The sequence below is a fragment of the Pteronotus mesoamericanus genome, unplaced genomic scaffold, assembly GCF_021234165.1.
Source record: "Pteronotus mesoamericanus isolate MK-2021 breed Mesoamerican mustached bat unplaced genomic scaffold, CSHL_Meso_final scaffold_36, whole genome shotgun sequence".
Classification (NCBI taxonomy): domain Eukaryota; kingdom Metazoa; phylum Chordata; class Mammalia; order Chiroptera; family Mormoopidae; genus Pteronotus; species Pteronotus mesoamericanus.
Genome location: NW_026555313.1, coordinates 22,099,650 through 22,120,511, shown reverse-complemented (window position 1 = coordinate 22,120,511; position 20,862 = coordinate 22,099,650). Strand labels below are relative to the sequence as shown.

The following is a 20,862-nucleotide window of genomic DNA, read 5'->3' as shown; positions in this document are numbered from 1 at the left end:
GTGTTGAGACGCTGGGAGCAGTTGTTGTGACCCAGGCAGGGAACCTCTTCTCAGAGCTGTGGAGAGATAGCCATGGGGGGTCAGAAACATGGCGCAAGGAGGAAATCAGAGATGCAGAATGGATTTGTTTCCCAAGCAGAGGCAGCTGAATGTTCCAGATGTAGCTTTTGTCCACGGTGCTCCCCCTCTACAGTGAATGTGTCTCCTGAAAAAACAAAAGGCTCCATCCCACTCCCAGTAAGCAGCCCACAGAGTGGGAGGCACTGCCATCTCCCTAGCCACTGCCTTATTTTTTAAGAAAAATATTTTGCGTCATAAACCCTTTGATGAAGAAAGGGAGAGAGAACCCTTAATGTAATATGTTAATCTGGGTAAGCCAGGCTCATATGAAAGAGAATATTAAAAGAGACAATATTCACCAAGGCCAGCTCAGTAGTCTGAGACAGCTAAAGAGGAAAGGGAAGAAAATAGGGCACCTGATTTCAGCTATTCAGGGTCATAGAGATGGCAGTGATGAAGTTTGGAAAATCAGCCAGAGGCCTCCAGATTTGACTCTGATGCATTAGCCTTGAAGGTTTGTGGAGAGAGAGCCGTTTTGTGCCTACATCAAAGATGATTTGGGAACACAAGGTCAACTCCACCTGCAAAGGACTGGCAAAAGCAGGAAAAAGAGGGGGTCACTCTCTGGGACATTTCCCCTCCCAAACTTCCTATGATTGGCAACTGAGTGAAACAAGGGAGGGAAAGACAAAGGATATTTACTGTGATGACAAAATGCAGAGAAAGTCCAAGCCCAAAGTAAAGAACAAAAAAAAAGTCTCTGCTCTAAAACCAGCAATGGTTTTAAGTGCCCAACACATGCTAAGCTGGGGAGATGTGCTAAGTTTTAGACATGGCTCTTGCCTTCAGGGACCTTAAAAGAAGATACCATGCAATGAAGAAGGGCTCTAAATGCTGTAAGAGTACTAAGAAGGTGATGAAAGATGAAGCTGAAAAGTTATGCCCAAGCCAGATGTTGCAGGGCCTGGGTCATGTTAAAAAATTTTGTCTTGAGCTTCTTGTCAACATGGTGGCGTAGGTAAACACAATACTCAGAACCTCCCACAACCACATTAAAAACACAACTAAACTGCTAAACAACCATCATTCTGAACCCCTGAAATCTAACTGAGCAGAAGTGTTATAACTAAGGATATAAAGAAGAAGCCACAGACTGGTAGGAGGGGCAGAGACATGGCTGTTCCCACACCCATGAATGGTGGTTAAAAATCAGGAAGGATATCTTGGCTGTGGAAGTCCCTGCTGAGGAGCAAAAGGTCCCAAACTCACACCAAGCCCCCCAGCCCAGAGCTACAGCACTGGGAAGGCAAGTTTCCATAACTTCTGGCTGTGAAAACCAATGGTGATTGTGGATGAATGGGATGGAGTCTTCTGGAGTCCCAGACAGTCCCTCCTAAAGGGCCCACACATGGATTTACTCGGACTCACTCCCTCTGAGCTCCAGCAATGAGGCAGCAGCTTGAAAGTCATCAGGGACATGCAGGGAGGAACTGAAGTGTCTACCGTCAAGACAAGAGCTGGAGAGGCAGCTTTCTCCCAAACAGAAGTGCTGGCAGAGGACACTGTTCCTTTTCTAAACCCTCCCCTATCTCACAGAGCTAGCAGCCAAGCACCATATCTGAGTCACCATCAATCTGGCTAACACAATTTGCCCCACACTGAGACCCCACCTCACTCAACTTGTGGGCCCCCCCAAGCCCTTTCCAGTGGCTTTTCCATACAAACAGCTTGTCTTGGCTCATCCTGCTGACTTTCCTAAAATCTCTCAAACACCAGCATCTAGCTTCTGTGTACCCTGTACCTGCTAAGGGGCCCCACGCCTGGCACTAGCATCAGCTGACTTAGTTTGCAGCTTGGCCTCTCCTGGGCACATCAAAGTCCAGAACAAGTAGCAGCCATCTGCAGATCACTCTGTAGCTCATGTCAGGTGGCCCCAGGCAGGGCACAGGTGGCAGCTGACCTTGGCCTACATCTCCCAGGAGGCCCCAGAGCCAGAGCACCTGGTGGACAGCTTCAGACTACATCAGAGCACCACCCAACAATCTCCACGAGCGACACACTCAGGGGACAGACTCAGAAGGCACCAGAGCCCTGCTGAAGTAAGTCCTGCTCCATGGAGTGGACCCATGCATAGCTGATCCTCCATGGTGGTCTCAGCCAGTCCTTGCAGCTGATAGGCCTAAGGGTAAAGCCCTCCCACTGATGTGCTAACAGCAATCAGTGCTCAATTGCAACAGGCAGGTGCACAGAGCCCATAGGGTGTGCACCTGGAGCACCCTGCTCAGGTGGCCAAGGAGGCTGTGCCACTGAACCCTGTAGGACACCTACTACATAAGGCCACTCTACAAACCCTGGGATTCATAGCAGCTCTACTTAATACATAGGAACAAACACAGGGAGGCAGCCAAAATGAGGAGACCAAAATTAAAGTGCAGGTGAAAACTCCAAGAAAAAACAAAACAAAATGGTGATAAGCAATCTACTAGATACAGAATTCAAAACACTGGTTATAAGGATGCTCGATGGACTCAGGGGGAGAACAGATGAATTTAGTGAGAACTTCAGCAAGAGAAGAAAAGATAAAAATGGAGATAGAAAACATTAAAAACAACCAGTCAGAAATAAAGAATACATTAACTGAAATGAAGAATTATAGGGAATCAACAGTGGAGTAGATGAAGCAGAGGATCAAATCACCGATTGGGAAGATAAGGGAGCAGAAAACACCCAATCGGAACTGCAAAAAGAAAAAAGAATTTAAAAAATGAGGATAGTATAAGGAGCCTCTGGAACAACTTCAAGCATACTAACATTTGCATCGTGGGGGTACTGGAAGGAGAGGAGAAAACAAGAAATTGAAAACCTATTTGAATAAATAATGACAGAAAACTTTCCTAACCTTGTGAAAGAAATAGACAAGTCCAGGAAGTCCAGAAAGTCCCAAACAAGATGAACTCAAGGAGGCCCATACCAAGACACATTACAAGAAAATGCCAAAGGTTAAACACAAAAAGAAAACCCTAAAAGCAGCAAGAGAAAAGCAGTTAGTTACTTACAAGGGAGCTCTCATAAGACTGTCAGCTGATTTCTCAACAGAAACTTTACAGGTCAAAAGGAATTGACATGAAATATTCAAAGTGATGAAAAGCAAGGACCTACAACCAAGATTACTGTACCCAGCAAAGTTATCATTTAGAATCAAAGGGCAGATAAAGTGCTCCCCAGACAAGAAAAAGCTAACAGAGTTTATCACCACCAAACAAGTATTACAAGAAATGTTAAAAGGTCTTCCTGAAGAAGAAGGAGGAGGAAGAGAAGGAAGAGGAGGAGAAGATCAAAACTATGAATAATAAAATGGCAATAAATACATATCTATTAATAATTACCTTAAGTATAAATAGATTAAATGTTCAAATCAAAAGACATAAGGAGGCTGAATGGACAACAAAATAAAGCCTGTATATAAGAGACTCACTTGAGATTGGAAGACACATACAGACTAAAAGTAAAGGGTTGGAAAAAGGTATTTCATAAAAATGGAAACAACAACAACAAAACAATCTGGAGTAACAATACCTATACTGGACAAAATAGACTTTAAAACAAAGGCTATAACAAGAGCCAAAGAGGGACCCAGCAATTCTACTTCTGAGTACTTACCCAAAGAAACCCAAAACACTAAGTTGAAAAGACATGTACATACATCCATATGTTCATTGCAGCATTATTTACAATAGCCAAGATATAGAAGCAACATAAATGTTCATAACTAGATGAATGGATAAAGAAGAAGTGATTTAGGTATACAATAGAATATGATTCAGCCATAGAAAAAGAATGAAATCTTGCCCGCTGCAACAACATGGATAGACCTAGAGGATATTATGCTGAGTGAAATAAGTCAGGCAGAGAAAGACAAATGCCAGATGATTTCACTTATATGTGGAATCTAAAGAACAAAACAAACAAACAAGCAGAACAGAAACAGACTCACAGAAACAGACTCACAGATACAGAGAACATTTCAACAGCTGCCAGATGGGAGGCGCTTGAGGGGGATGGGTGAAAAAGGTAAAAGGATTAAGTATAAATTGGTAGTTACAGAGTAGTCATCGGGATATAAAGTACAGCATAGGGAATATAGTCAATAATATTGTAATAACTATATATGGTGTCAGATGGGTACTAAATTTATCAAGGTGATCACTCCATAAGTTATATAGAAGTCTAATCATGGGTTGTACACCCAAAACTAATATAATATTCTATGTCAGCTGTAATTTAAGAATAAAAAATATTTTTAAAAACAAGTTTTTGTCTTTATCCTAAGAACAAGGGAAATGTATTGAATAGTTTTGTGTAAGAGGATGGCAGTATTAGATTTGTGTTATGGGAAGACCCCTGTCAATGCCAAAATAGAGTGGCCTGTAAGAGATGCCAATCATATTTATAGAGTGAATGATTGCTGCAGTATGAAGAACAGGTGGAAGGGGGCACACAATGGGTTCTGGGAGGCTAACAAGTTAGGATGTCATTTCCCTGGTCCAAGTGAAAAATGACAGTGGCTTTGCCTAGGGTAGGGATGGAGATGGAGAGAAGGTAACTGATTCAAGAGCTACATGGGACACAAAAGCTATAAGACTTGATAGGCAGGGAAAGAAAAAAAAGAGTCAAGAATAACACCTAAGTTTCTGGCACAACATGATGGGTAGTGGTTCCATTTCATGAGACAGGGAACCTAGGAAGGTGATGGGTTTCAGGGCGCATGGTCAAGACTTCTGCCTTGAACATGTTGAGTGTGAGGCTATAAGGATCTGGAGTTCAAGGGAGAGGTCCAGGGGTAGATTAAAGTATGTGCATTATCTATGTATAGATAGAAATGGAAGCCATGGGTAGGAAAACTGTATGGAGTAAGAGAAGAAGAGTATAGGATGGACCCATGCAGAACTAACAATTAGTGGTAGGCTTAGGGAAGAGACACCTGCAAAGAAATGACCCAAGCAGTAAGAGAAAAGCCAGAGGATGTTTTATCAGGGAACCCAAGGGAAGAGTGTTTCAAGAAGGGAGAGGTCCAAGTGTGTGACACACCTGAGAGGCCAAGTGAGAAACCAGGTTTGGTGACATGAGGGTCACCTATACCGTGGATTTATGGCACTAGAGTCATTGGAGTGTGCTGAGTAAATGGTGAATGTTTACATTGTCCAGCACACACCTGGCACATCAGCAGTGCTTGGTAAATATTAGCCCCATTGTGCTTAGCACATCATATGGGTCTCCTCCCTTTACCTACACTCATCAAATATGAACACATAGACTTATGATCACAGTTCCTCTCATACAAACACGACATATCAAGTCTGATGTATGAGCTGGCAACCAGCTCCCAGAATGCTACAGAGAGACGCAAACATCTGCCGCCATGTTGCTAGCCCATCCACTCCCAAACCCAGAGGTGCCCACAGACCAAGTCACACCCAATTCTAATTTGCAATTCTGGCTTAACCTATCAGCCATACAGTGGCTCTCCCGGTGGCCGGGTGTTTTAAAAGACAAGGACAAAATGAGTTTCTGTGCATCCACAACCTGCCATTTGCAACTTTTTGGCTCATAAAATGAAAGGATTAAATTCAAAGTTGCAGATGGGGAGCTGGGCCAGGGCCCTTCACAGATGCAAAGCCTGCAAAGCTGAAAGTGGTGTTTTGAAAAACATCAAGACCTCAATTAACCAGAATCTGGAAGAACGGTCTCTTCTGGTGAATGATTCTCATGATTTATCAGGCATTGGCCTAAAAACAATTCTTAAAAGCTTTCTAGAATGTGCTAGCCTTCTTCTCTGATTTAGGGATTAAGCTGTAGTGAATACAGTTTAATCTTTTCTATTGAGAATTTTCAGGATCCTCTACTGTGGATTAAAAAGGCATGGAAAATGTGACTGAATAGTGATATCAGGACATGCCCTGAGAAGATTTTTAAACCCTGCTATCAGCTTGTTTCTTTGCACTTTGCCTTTTTTTATTTTCGAAGTGAAGTACCAATAAATTAATCCAGTTATGAATTCTGGGTCTGGAAGGTCCTGGCTGAGGCATGGCTGTAACTGCAACCCCTTCCCATTTTTCTCTGGAATCTCCTAGTAGGTGCACAGCAAACTGTATTGAAAGAATGACTGCATCCTCTGGAGATGCAGGATATACTGTCATAGTATGCCTGGCATTTATCTGGTGTTTTACACATTCCCCACTTTTGCTAAACATTAGCCCTGGAATGGGCTGTCAGTCCCCTCTGATAAATCAGGGACATGTTAATCCTTTTTTTGGCCTGACCCTAAAGACTCAGAGAACGTTCTCCCACCAGTGAGAGAAAGAGGCTGGGGTTAGACTGGGCATTCTGGCACTGCGTCTGCCACCTGACAGACCGAGTCACACCCCAAACCACCCCACACAGGTGCACAAGGGAAGGAAGTACAGAAGCATACAAAGAGAGAAGAAGAAAGGGGGAGAATACTTGGCTTCCCCCTTTGTACTGGGACTATTGGTGGACAGGGTATCTTTCAGTTCAAACAGGTCACTGATGTGTGAAAGGCCAGTAAAAAGACTCTGACTGGTCAGACCCTTGGAGACAGAAAGCAAGTGGTGATCTTGCAAGGGACCTTCTCTGACTCCCATATGAGGTTGGAGTTCACAAGCTGGCCCAGGGTAGAGGAGAGCTAGGTTTTCAGACTCTCCATCCAGTGCATTTTCTGCTCACACACTCAGGCACTCCTTGGTCTTACTGAGTTTCACAAAACACACCCCTTCCACTCTCTGTCAAGTTCAGCCTATGCCCTCTCACTGCAGTCTATGTCAGCTGGACATCAAACTATGTCTGCTGGGCATCAAACCTGAGATTGGGATGTGTTGATACCTGAGGCTGGGGAAGGGCTTTGGAGTTTGCCTGGCTATGGTCTGAACTGGGTGCCCTCTCTGCAGATTCCTGGGACTTTAAGCAGTCCACACGCAACATCTCTCCTACCATCAACCAGGCCAACATCGTGGACTTGCACCCAGCATCTGTGTACAGCATCCGCATGTATTCCTTCAACAAGATTGGCCGCAGTGAGCCAAGCAAAGAGCTCACCATCAGCACTGAGGAAGCTGGTGAGCAACTCGCTCTGCCACCTGTGCCCTTGGCCTCAGGGATTAGGGACACCTGGGGCCCATACCCACCATGTCCACTGGCAGTGGGCTTGCAGTTAGAAGAGGGGAGGCAAGACCCCAAGGTATTTGTTCATGTCTGCCTTTGGATCATCGGGAGCTCTTTAGCATGATCTTTTTCAGGTGGGGTTCTAGATGCTGGGCTTCTGGGAGCTGTCCATGGTTCTACCCTTCTCCCCAGCCCCAACCTGTCTGCGAAGGACAAATGTGCTAGATATGTGACCTTTATCATAAAGTTTTCCTGAAAGTTTAAATAAGATCTCTGTTTCTACATTCTCTCTCTCTCTCCCCTCCTCCAGATAGATAGATAGATAGATAGATAGATAGATAGTGATCAATACACATTATTAATTACCAGCATGCCAGAGGTTCTCCCTATGCCCCTTCCTAATCATAACTTCACCCCTCCTCCTGAAGTAATCACTTACCTTTCTTGCTTTTCTTTTTATATAGTCACCACAATGTATGTACACATAAACTATATAGTTCAGTTTTGCTTATTTTCTAAGAGAACATACTCATGAAATCGTACTTTATATATAACTTGGTTTCTTTCTTGTATTGATCAAAAAATTTTTACACACTTCATGTTTTTAATACAGCTGTATCATTTGTGCATTTTCAGTGCTGTGTGGTATTTCATTTCATGAGAGTATCACAGTCCATTTGTCCATTCTACTGCAGGTGGACATTTTTTGTTTATACTTTGGAGCTGTAAGCATTCATATAGTTGTCTGCCAGCACACAGGTTTGTGAATTTCTCTAGGGGACATAAGCAGTGGTAGAATTATAGTCATTAGACCACATATGAGTATAAGAATTCTTGTCACTACACACCCTTGCCTACACTTCATATTATCAAACAAAAATTATGGAAAATAAAGAGGAAATACAAACCTTATGATTATTTCAAGGGGGCTGAAACAAAGGTCCTCTGTTTTCATAGATTAGCAATTCCTCTTTCCCTAGTCATTCTCCAGCTCAGGAGGAATGAGTGAGAACATAAGACTCTCCTCTTCCAAGACTTGACTCCTAATATTGCTCTTCTTCCTCCCCTGCCAGCTCCTGATGGGCCCCCTATGGATGTCACCTTGCAGCCAGTGACCTCACAGAGCATCCAAGTGACATGGAAAGTAAGTGAGGTTGAAGATATCTCCCCTGAAATGCCTCCTTGCCTCCACCCTCCTCAATCTCAGAATGAAGCCCCATCAGGCTAGCTAGTTCTGGTCTCTTTTTTATCATGCCCATGCCTGTTTTTAGCTAAATCCAGTGAGATTGAAAGGAAGGAAAGAGAGAAGGAAACAGCAGCAAGTCCCCCTACCAACCCCACTTCTTTCTCCACCTTAGCTCTCTGCTGGAGGCTGATGAAAAACTTGGCAGTGCCAAGTAGGGTCTTTCCACCACACTGGCCTGTCCCCCAAAACCTACATGTTGTAAAAAGTCAGGAGTTAGATTTGATTTTGAGCAAAGTTCAAGGGGGCCCTCTGGATGATGGGAACTTCATCTTGGCCCTAAGACTGGAGCCAGGCAATAAGTGATGCATCACCTGTCTTCTCACAGTGAACCCTTGGACAAGGGGCTTGGTCCTTTCAGGCCTCGATTTTCTCATCTTTAAAATCATAATGAAAATAACTGCCCTTTCTGGGGATGAGAGAGCTGTAGAGAAAATAGATCAGTATGTGTTGCAGCTATTTCTAAGGAGCAGAAACATGAAATCTAGAGGGTGGCTGAAGAATCTGTCACTGAAAGAAAGTCATAGAAGAGATGCAACAGTTGGGCAAAGGAACAGATCAGAATACCTTGTGCAAGACCAGAAACGCTTGGGTAACTCCATCCTTGTTGCCACATCCCTGCCATGGGCAGAAAAGCATTGACAATGCTGATGGCTTCCTGTTGTGTTGCATTCTCTAGTGTCCAAGTATTTCCTTATACTAACTTATGTGACCCCCTCTTTCTGTGGAGTAGAGTGGACAAGGACATTTTCACCTCCACCTGTGAGAGGAGGCCAAGGAGTAGAGATGCAAGGTGACTTGCCCATGGCCATTCAAATACTGACAGGTGCAGGACTTCAGTGCACATAGACTGGAGCCCCCGCCCAGTCTCCCCCCACCACCACACACTGCACAGAGTTTTGGAACAGAGCACTTTCTTAGGGCCCATCCACATTCTTCTTCTTGGAGCTTTCCCATCTCAACTGCCTCATCTACATCTGAAATCAAATGTTCAAAGTTATTTTCCGATTTTAACTCCTGATGGAAAAGCTCAGGTGATTTAATCTTCCTCCTGGGCTTTTCAGAAAGGCAGATTTAAGAACAGGAAAGATTCAGAAGGGCCTAGTGATGTGTTCCCTGAAAAGACTGCACTCTTGTGTGCGCATGTGTGCACGCATGCAGGCATGTGCACACGCGCACACACAAACACACACACACACAGACACGATGCACTAAAGCCTGGCTCCTTCCCTCCCTAAAGAAATTACCAAGACAAAAGTGGGGCAAAGTCCTTCCTAGCAGTCAGCCCACCTTGTAGATACCTGGAGCCATGGTTCCCTCCAGATTCAGGTCTGGGCTCCAGGGCTTTCCTCAGAAACTGAGAGTAAAACCTGGAGTTTCATCCCCAAGTCTCATCTGCATCCTGGCTGGAGACCCATTTCCTAGGAGTAGTCTGAGGAAGCCAGGAGGTAGGGGCCAGGAATGAATAAGTATGTAAAACACTGACACTGAGACATTTGGCTACAAAGCTCTAACCTGGAGGTCGATAAAAATTTAGAATCAGATTTATTCCTCCAAAGTCTCATAATGAAAAAATAAAATTGATTAGAAAGTTAGAACTTCAGAATGAACCAAGCCATCAATAAATTTTGGGCTGATGTCTCAGGGGATTTTTTTTAACACCAAGAAACAGATTAATGAAAAATAAAGATTCACTTGAAAGATAAGTCACTTCATTTTAAAACTCTTTCCACGAGATGGATCACCACTGCTTTATGATATAAATTTGCAATCAGCCCTATTGATTTCTTAATGCTTCAGAGAAATATTGTTAGGATTGATTTAAATTCTGAGTGAGCTTGTTTGGGGGTGGGCAGGGGAGAGGAGAGACAAAAAAGAGAAAAGGAGAGAAAAAGGGAGAGAGAAGAGGGAGGAAGGGAGGGAGGAAAGATCTGTCAAGATTCACATAAATATGTGAGTATTTATGTATATATGTAGCAAGATATATCTGGATGCCTATCTGTGGCCTCTGCCAGTATATGTTGATGTGAATGAAGGTTGTATGATGCTATGTACAGGTGTATATCATGGTATAGGAGGCTCTGGGTATGTAGGCATGTGTGTCATTGTCTAATGATGTATATGTTAGAATGTGTGTCAGTGTGGATGTATATATGTGACATGATAGTATATGTCAGTGTGAGAACAAGGATATCTTGAAGATATGTTTCTGTGCTTGTGAATATGTGTAGACATATGTGTACAGATACAAGACACAGATTTAGAAATTTACTTACTTGCAAACTAGCAAACAGTGCTTCCCAAGTGCAGAGAGAAACATTTTCAGACATTAATAAAAAAGTCAAGTCAGTTAAATACACATACACACACCCATTTTGTGAGTTCAAAACAATTATGTTAAACTGAAAACTTCATTCTATTGAGTTAACAGTGAGTTTAAAAATGCAGTTCATTTAAAACATTCATTAAATTTTTAAAAACTGTGGAGCTGCTTTACCAACTTAATTGTTTTTGATCTCACTATTTTTTAGCACAAGAAAAAGGTGGGCTTCTAAATTAACTTCATTGTCTTTAAAACCCTGATTCAAGCAGTTTTTATACACACTGGGCTTGGTGCTCTCTCTCAATTTATTAGATGAGCAGGTCCTGTCCTTAAAGAATCCAGTTTCTCTTTATGGGTCTAAATGCATCTGGCTGGGGATAGATGTGTGGTTGTTTGTTTTGATGGGTCTAAATGTGCATGTTCATGGTTTTAAATGTGAGGAAATATATTGGGATCGTGTGTGCATGAGTGTGTGTGTGTGGGTGTGTGTGTGTGTGTGTGTGTGTGTGTGTGTGAGAGAGAGAGAGAGAGAGAGAGAGAGAATGTCTGTGTCAGGGTTCAAGCTTGGAGTTAAAATATGTTTTCCACTCCCCAGACTGATGCCCGTGGAGATTTCTCCATTCGCCAGCTGAATGGAATCAGTCCTTCATTCCTGCCACCCTAGCCTGAGCTCCCAAACACCGCCTCCCTACCACATGTCCTTGCCCATCTCTGTCATTCCATCTGGGAGCTGGCTGCAGACCTCAGGCCTCAGCAGAGCCCAGCCCATGGCCAGGATGTTGGGGGGAATCTAGCTGCATGCTCCCACAGTGGCTGGGCTCACATGAAAGTCAAAGGCTTTTTTCATTTGTAAAATGTAAATACTATTTTATAAACATAAAATTTGCCATTTTAACCATGTTTATGTGTATAGTTTAGTGGCATTAAATACATTCATAATGTTGTGCAACCTTCACCACTGTTCATCTCCAGAACTTTTTCATCTTCCCAAACAGAAACCCTGTTCCCATAAAAAAATAACTCCTGTCCACCCAACCCCAGCTCTTCATAACCTCTATTCTACTTTCTATCTCTGTGAATTTGTCTACTCCAGGTACCTCATAGAAGTAGTGCCATACAATATTTGTCTTTTTTGTCTTGTTTATTTCTCTTAGCATAATATCTTCAAGGTCCACCATATTGCAGCATGTATCAAATTTCCCTTCTTTTTAAGGCCAAATAATATTCCTTTGTATGGATATATCACATTTTTTATCCATTCGTCTGTTGATTCCACCTTTTGGCTACTGAGAATAATGCTGCTATGAACATGGGTGTATGACTATCTGCCTGTGTCCCTGCTTTCAATTCCTTTGGGTATATCCTCAGAAGTGGAATTGCTGGATCATGTGGTAATTCTATGTTTAACTTTATGAAGAACTGCCAAACTGTTTTCCACAATGGCCACCACATTTACATTTCCACCCAGAGTGCACAAGGCTTCCAACTTCTCCAAATCCTCACTAACACTTGTTATTTGACATTTTTTGATAACAGCCACCTAGTGGGTATGAAGTGATATCTTCAAACTCTTTCTTTTTATTAAAACTACCAGTAATTGCTCCCCTCCCTCTCCATCTGTTTACTTTTTGTCTGCTGTTCTATTTCTCCCAGACTCCTGAGCCCATGCCAAATGATGTCTTCATTCATTCATTCATTCATTATTCATTCACTCTTTCATTCATTCAACAAATACGTATTGAGGGCCTACTACAAGCCAGGCACCATTCTAATACTGAGAGAATGGCAGGAAACAAAACAGACAACATCCTCATCCTCATGGAACTTACATGGATAGTCAACACATAAGAAAATATATAGAATGTCAGATGATGTTAGTGTTGATGAGAAAAACAAAGCCAGAAGAAATGTCAGGAGTGCTGAACAGAGGTCAGGGTGCAATCTGACATAAAAGCTTGAGGAAGGCCTCTGTAAGAATGGGGATTTCAGGAGGGACACCACAGAGGCAAGGAGGCATGGCTATCCAAGGAAAGAGTGTTCCCTGTGTGTTGTGAACAGCAAAGAGGCCAGTGTTTTGGAGTGTAGCAAGCATAGGGGACAGGAGATGGGTCCAAGAGGTAATGCGGGTCAGATCACATAGGGTTGTTTAGCCATTATAAGGACATGGGCTTTCACTCTGAGTGAAATGGGAGCCTTTGAAGGGTTGGGAGCAGAGGAGGGACATGATCTGACTTTGGTTTTAAGAGCCTTGTCTCAGAGTGTCATTGTGTCTTGTCTCCCCTCCCCACCCCATACTCACAGGCGCCCAAGAAGGAGCTACAGAATGGCGTGATCCGGGGCTACCAGATCGGCTACAGAGAGAACAGTCCTGGCAGCAATGGGCAGTATAGCATCGTGGAGATGAAAGCCACTGGGGACAGTGAGGTCTACACCCTGGACAACCTCAAGAAGTTCGCCCAATATGGGGTGGTGGTTCAGGCCTTCAATCGAGCTGGCACGGGACCCTCGTCCAGTGAGATCAATGCCACCACCCTGGAGGATGGTGAGGGTACCAGCAGAGGGTAAAGGGTACAGATCTGGGCCATAGGCAGAAGTAGAGGAGCCAGGGTGTGCTTGAGACCCTTCCATCATTCCTGGGCCCCATCACAGTCTTGTGGTCCACACAGGCTCCCTGGGTCCCTGCATCTCGTCTTTCCCACTGGCTCCTTGAGCAATGCTTGGTCTGTTGAGCACCCCAGGCCTCTCAGTTCATTTGGCTGGCTCTCTATCCATCACTTGCTGATGCTCTGCCCATTAGTCTATCTTTTGACCTGTTGGCCCATGTGAGCACCTTTCTTTGCATTCTCCATCCATGCTTCTCTCTCCACCTTTCCTTCCTCCTTTGTTCTGGCCTTCATCCATCTCTCTCCCCATGCTCTTTCCTTTACACCCTATGATTGCCCTCTTGCATGGAAGCAAGCCTGGATGCAGGACCCAGTGATGTGAACGCAAGATGCATGGGAAAGGTACATCCAGGGGAACAGCTGTCCAGAGTCCACACTAGTGTGTCCAACAAACACTAGCTCCCATCCACCCAGGGCCATGCCAGGAAACAGCCAGAGCAGGTCCACCTCTGGCCTCCATTAGGGCACCACCTCCCCTGCTTTGGGGGTTGGGGAATTTCCAGCAAGGATAGATGTGCATGGGCTTGGGAGTCCTTTTACAAACAGAAGGGAGGAAGAAAGTTTCCAGCAGCCTGTGCTCAGCAGTTTTTCATCCTTAATTAAGGCCCTCGTTAGCCTGTCAGCACCCGATCGTTTCCTGGCAATATTAGCGCTCCTCCCGGGGTATTCAAGGGCCCCTGCTTTAGCAATAGTGTCTTTTCCATAATTATATTACCTTCATTTTGTTCAAACGGGCTATCTGTATTAGTTTATTACACTGGGTCCCTAATTACATGGTGCTTATATTTTTACACCTAAGTAATACGAAACAATAATCATTGTCAAAGAGGATCGTTAGGATGATATATTATCATTTAAATGCTCATAAAAATTAGAGTTGCCTCTTGTGGGGTAACAGGATCTAATTATCTTCCATTCAGCCTGGGCCTCCCTTCTCCCACTGAAAGCGAAGCAGACGAGGCCTTTCCCTTTGCCCTCTGGCTTCTTGGAAGCCAGCAGGAAGTGCCACGCAAGTTCTCTATAGCCAAGGTGGCTCCTGGGGTCTGGTGTCCCCACCCTTTGTCATCTCAGAAATAGCAAGGTGTACCAGACCAATCTGGGAGTGGAACTTAGGTTAAGCTCAAATGTAGCTCTCACAGGGAGAAGGCTAAAGGCAGGGCAGACGACCTAAGTTGGTCTCAGTGTTCTCCTATCAATCATCAAAGACATTTGGGTGTGTTCATGTGCAGGGACAAGGACAGAGGTGTAATGGTCCCAGAAGTCCCAAAGGTATCTATGGAACTTCTTTTCCCTTTCACCAGGGTTAACTGAAATCCTCTTTCCTTCTTTTCCTTCCCTTTAGCTTGGCACAAGGACACAAGGGTCCATAGACCCAGGCCTTGGCTCAGATGCCCTGGTCAGGTGACACTGAAGGGCTGGCAGTCATCAGACAAGATCATTAATCACAGGGACTTCCAGGGTCAGCTTGGAGGTCTTCTAGGCTCTGTTATGTCCAGCAGAGATGGATGCCCTGGGCTGTGGTGCCCATTGGTGAATTCCTGGGGGCTCATGCCCGGAGTTCATCTCTTTCCTCCCCCAGCACTTACCCAGGACTAGGGATATGCCCCCTAAGGGACAAGGAAACAAGTCCTTAAAGATCTCGATTTACCCAAATATCCTGGCAATGAGATTCAGTTCACTTCTTGGCCCAAACTCGAATTACTCACTGAGTCAAGATGTCCTTTCAGTTTTTCAACCTGAAGCTCCTCTGGCTGGGCAGCAGGGCCTGGCCTGGGACATGTATGTGGTGTTGTACCTCCCTGACTGGGTCCTTGGGTTCTTCCTTCACCCCATACAGTGCCCAGCCAGCCCCCTGAGAATGTCCGGGCCTTGTCCATCACTTCTGACGTGGCTGTCATCTCCTGGTCAGAGCCCCCACGAAGCACTCTCAATGGTGTCCTCAAAGGCTATCGGGTCATCTTCTGGTCACTCTACATTGATGGGGGTGAGTCTGCTGGGAGTGATGGCCGGGACTCAAGGTGAGGGGTACCAGGGGTGGCATCTGAGCTCATGCTTAGTTAGAGCTGAGCACATTCCTGAAGTATGTCAACTAGAAGTGCAGCCTCCCTCTTCTGCACATTTTATCCAGGGACCAGGGTTGCCTTATGGAAGGTGGGAGGAACACCAGCTGCTCCTAGACAGCAGTATGTTTAGGAATGATTTGAGGGGTCATAGGGGCATATTTGCATTCCTAATATAATGTGTGTTGATATGAGGCTTTTATGCCCAAATCAGTCAGGGTCCCAGCAGGGTATAGTGGCATACCCAAAAGGGGCCATTGAAGAGAGTTTAATGACAAAGGCACTGCTTGCAGAGGGTGTGGAGGAAGGTTGAGAGCAGCACCAGCAGGAAGCCCTCACCATCTAGGGCTAAGAGGGCAAGAAGAGGAAGCAGGGTCTTCAGGACCCAGGAGCCAACTGCACCTTGCCCAGGCAGTGAGACATGCAGTACGTGCCAAGGAGAACGGTAGTCAAGAGCCCATGTGGAGCTAGGGGCAAGAACGGCAGAGGGAGAAAAACCAAGACAGTGTCCCAGCCCTTTGGGTGCCCTCCTTTTCTGGATGCTCTGGTCCAAACAGGATTGTGTAGCCCAACAAAGAAACCGGGCCCTGTCTGCTGGGGTACACAGCCCTGGCACTGAACAGGAAGTCTGCAATCATGCCAGCCAGAGGCCCAGCACCCCGAGCTAGGAAATGTTCTGCTGGGGTCACAAAGGGCTACAGTGAGTTTGTTCCCCAAGTGCTAACACTTCTGCCCCCAGCCCTGGCCCCTGCCTTTTTTCCTGGAGGCCCTAGGAGGCCAGTTCACAGCATTTCTCCAGAGCAGCTGCCCTCCCCTTCCCCACCTGACTTCTGCTCTGCCTGGACACACTGCCAATAGGATTGTCTTCCCACTTTCACCACCTCCATTGCCTTCTCCAAAAACACAGAAGTCTGGATCTCAGGGATTTGATCTCAGGGTCTCCCAGGTTCTTACACTGTGAGATGCCCTTGTATCTGTGTTGAGTCAGGTAACAGGCAGCCCCTCATTTTTCAGAATGTGCTTCCTCTTTTCTAAGCCTGCAGGCTTCCCCAGCTCACACCTTCAGGTGAGGAAGGCCATGGCCTCTCCAATGTCTCTGCCCTGTCCTCTTCCCCGAAGAATCTCTTGTGGGTATTTCTCTGGCTCCAGTCCTAGGTGGGTCTGCCCTGGTTTCTGACCTCCTGGAAAAGGAAGGTCCCCTGCTCAGGCCTCCAAGGTCCCCCGAACTGACCTCCAGACCCTGGCAGGCTGCTGCCCTCCCCTGGACCAGTCCCTCGTCTGGGACCCTTTGCCTGCACCTGGGTCCTGGCAAGGTGCTGAGGTAGTTTTGCAGAACTTGGCTTCCACAAGGCTTGTCCTCAGCCAGTGTCTGGGCCTGCCTTTCTCCAAACCCAGGAGCCCCAGTGGGAGAGCTGGTAGCTCAGATGCCTGTCTCTTTTCCTCCTTCTCAGACTCTGGCCCTCCTGTGGGACCCTCTCCCTAAGCTTTTCTTCAGTTGATGGCAAGTTCCTTTGTATAGCCGAGATGATGGGTCCTCATTGAGTAGAAAGAAGACCAGGCCCTTTCTCACTATTGAGAGAGAGCTCAGGACGCTGGCCCAGGAGCAGTCCAGTGCAGCCTCAGCCTTTCCATATAGCCCCAGGTTGATACACAGCCTAGGGATAGCTGAGAGCCCCAGTAGGCTCTGGGGCAGCAAAAAGAATGGCTGTGACTGTCCTGCCTGGTGTGGGCTCCCCTCCATATCCAAGCCGCTCCTGGGCTCCCTCATATGAAGAGGAGGTTGGATAGCTGAGGGGGAACTGTTGCTCAGAGAGATGAAGACATGGAAGTATTCTAAAGGGAGAGTATTAAATTGAATTTGGTGGAAGGTCAGCTGGGTGCTGAGAGCAGGTCAGCAAATGCTGTTCAACCTGGTAGGGCCACTTGAGGAGAGGTTTGGCCTGGAAGCAGTGCCCCAAATCCAGCCCCCTGTACCTTGAGGTAGAGTACTAGAGTCGAAGACTGTGCCCAGTGAAGCAGGCCTAACTAGAGACAAGGCTGGCGGAAGGGTGGCAGAGAGACCATGGCACAGCCCGTCCAGGCTGCATTCAGAGGCTGCTTATCTCTGGCAGAGTGGGGCGAGATGCAGAACATCACGACCACACGGGAGCAGGTGGAGCTGCGAGGCATGGAGAAGTTCACCAACTACAGTGTGCAGGTGCTGGCCTACACCCAGGCTGGGGATGGCGTGCGCAGCAGTGTGCTCTACATCCAGACCAAGGAGGACGGTGAGTGTCTGCCTCAGGCCACTGGGCCCCAGCCTGAGGGGCAGGCTCTCCAGGGCCTGTTGCTGAGCATGCCTTTGAGCCATTCACTGCCCACCCCACTGGAGAAAAAGGGCAAGAGCAGAGCACCATCCTTCCTCTTGTCCCTTCGAGAGCTCTGGGACCCTGCTTTGGGAGAAACAGCATACAGTGGGTGGTGGTAAAACGTTCTGGGACTCATAAACATAGAAGCAGCCATAACCCCACGAAAGCATCTCCTCCTAGCCCCACCCCAAGGGCACCCTTTTTGTGGCACCTGATCCCCTGCAAGTTTCAGCCTGGCTTCCTCTGGATATGGAAGTTTGAGGTTGAGGGGGAACAAGAGCATCACCCATACACTCCGGGTTAGGTACTTGGCAGTCGCCCTGCAGAGGCCCCAGAATGTACTCGGGTGTGCTGGGGGTCTCTCAGGGAGGGAATGGGATGTGCCTCCATTTGGAGCTATGGTCTCAGAGCCCCTCTCCATGGAGGCAGAACTGGAGGAAAACCAGAGATAAGGAGCCAAAACTTAAGGGTGGAGTAACAAAATAAGGGGTTGTGGGGAGAATGGGAGCTGGGTCAATCCTGGAGAAAACAGATTGGGAGAAGGGCCAGACTTCTCTCCAGGGCCAGAGCTGCACTCCTCACCCCACCCCAACCCCGTGCTGTAGTTGGTTCTGTAACATTCTGAGCCAGGTACTATATTTTTAGAAGAGCTGATCTATGGGAAAAGCGGCTGGCCCACAATGGGCACTTAAACAGTAGACACTGTTGGTGTTATGGCTTCCTTCCCACTTAGTCTCAGTTTTTCCAAAGTCTAGGTCCTACCCATACAATTTACCAAAAGGTACTGGGGTTAGAGGAGTTGGGGGTAAAAATGACTCAGGCTGAGAGTAGTGGCGGAGAAGTTCCGAGAGAAGCCAGGTGCTCAGGGACCAGATCAGTTTCCAGCTTAATGCTCCCCATTCTTCCCAAGCCCCTCCCTTTCCATCAGATTGGTCCTTCCCCACCTTAAACTCTGAGCAATTAAATATTTACCAGCCTGCCTGCCCTACTTTTCCTGTCATTAATCCCCCCAGTCAGGGCTTCTTGGGACAGCTCCAGGCAGAGCCACCTGCTCTTATTGTAGAGACTGAACTAGGATGGTGCTCAGAGCCCGGCCCCTTCCAGTGCCCGGGGTCACACACACAGGCAGCCTCTAGAAGTGAACCACTCAGGCCCCCAGACTCCCTACATCCTATTCCAATGCAATGCCTGAGCCACAGCACCTGCCTGTGTGTTTAGCTGATCAAGATGAGGCCCCACCAGGGAATCCAGAGGCCAGGAGCACCTTCCCAGGGAGTCTAGAGCTGCCTCCAGAGCCACACACACGATACACACAGGCAGGGCCAGGCCCCCAGGCAGCAGCTTCACAGAGCGGAAGGGGCACTGGCACACACTGCAGACATGCATGCTTCAGTCCTGCCAGTTATTGGCAGGTTACTTAAATTTCTGTTCTTTTTCTTCATCCCACCTGGCCTCAGCAACACGTAAGTGATATATACTGGCCAGTGAACAATCATACAATACGCTCTCTTCAAAAACAGTTTCTCTAAGATATAACTCACAGCCCATACAATTTACTTACATAAAGTGTACATGTCAACAGTTTTTAAAATAGTATATTCGGATATGTACAACTATCTGTCGATTTTGGAACATTCTCATAACCTCAGAAACAAACTGTGCTCTTTAGCTATTACCCTCCTATCTCTTCATTCCCCCAGTCCTAAGCAAACCATAAAGTACTTTCTAACTCCAGGGATCTGCCTATTCTGGAAATTTCACATGAATGGAATCATATAATATGTGCTCTTTTATGTCTGGCATCTGTAACTCAGCCCGTTTTTACTGTTCATTCATATTGAGCATTTAATAGTACCTCATTAGTTTTTTGTAGTCAAATAATATTCCATTGTATGAAAATGCCACAATTTGTGTATTCATAAAATTATGATGAACAGATGGGTTATTTCCACCTTTTGGCAATTAATGAATAACACTGCTATCAATATCTGTGTACACGTTTTTATTTGTATCAATGTCTTCGTTTCTCTTGGTTATACAAGGGAGGACCCAACAAAAAACTGGAATTCTCTTCTGGAGGGCAGGCCCCTTGTAGTACAGGTTTCCCCTACTAGGTGAGTGTTCTAGAACCCATCTGTATCAGTGTACCAACTGGCACAGTTGTGAGAAGCTGCGTTTCACTTCAGTGAATTTTTTTTAAGACTCCTTCAATAAGCTTGCCCATTTCTTGATGGGTGATTTATGAGCACACCTGTCTATGCTGTGCTAACTCAGAAGTTTTTGACCCAAAACGGCAGGATCCCCTGTGCCCCACCCTCCCTATTCACCAGATCTCACCTCAAGTGACTTTTTTGTTTCTCTGGATGAAAAAAGTCCTCCAGGGAAATGTTTTGCCAATGTGTAACAGGTGAAACAAAAAATGGCAAAAATGCTAAAAGGCATCAAAATCAGTGAGTTCAAAAACTGTTTTGACAGAGACAAGAGGGAAGGAGGGAGGGGTGGGCGGGGGGAAAGGAAGGGAAGGGGAAAGTCAAGGAACATATAGCAAGGACTCATGGACACAACCAAAGAGGCAGAATTGAAAGAGGAAGGGGGGAGGGGGGAGGGGGCACAGGAAAGTGGTGGGGGGAAGGTGGAGACAAATGTATTTGAAAAAATAAATAAAAATAAAATAAAATAAAATATTCAAACTCGGAAAAAAAACTGTTCTGAGCAGTGGAAAAAAACATCTTGAAAGGTATATTGCATTAAATGGAGAGTACTTTGAAGATGACTGAAATTTAAACATGTAAGAATACACAATTTTTTATAAATTTAAGGATTTTATAGGGTCCCCATTCATATATTTAGGAGTGGTATAACTAGCTCAGAGATTAATTATATATTTAATCATTTAAAAAATGTCAGGGTTTTTTATATTTTTTGTTTTATTGTTCAAATACATTTGTCTCCATTTTCCCACCACCACTTGCCCCTGCCCAACCCA

The 20,862-nt window shown here is 45.8% G+C and overlaps 1 protein-coding gene across 1 annotated transcript in view; it reads left to right on the top strand.

Moving 5' to 3' along the window:
- Positions 1–20,862, top strand: part of DSCAML1 (DS cell adhesion molecule like 1) — a 343,723-nt gene that overhangs the window by 283,349 nt on the left and 39,512 nt on the right. The window contains exons 14-18 of the mRNA XM_054592323.1: positions 7,026–7,193; positions 8,313–8,383; positions 13,107–13,347; positions 15,306–15,452; positions 17,640–17,795. Coding sequence (XP_054448298.1) covers positions 7,026–7,193; positions 8,313–8,383; positions 13,107–13,347; positions 15,306–15,452; positions 17,640–17,795 — 783 coding nt within the window. The remainder of the gene's footprint in view (positions 1–7,025; positions 7,194–8,312; positions 8,384–13,106; positions 13,348–15,305; positions 15,453–17,639; positions 17,796–20,862) is intronic.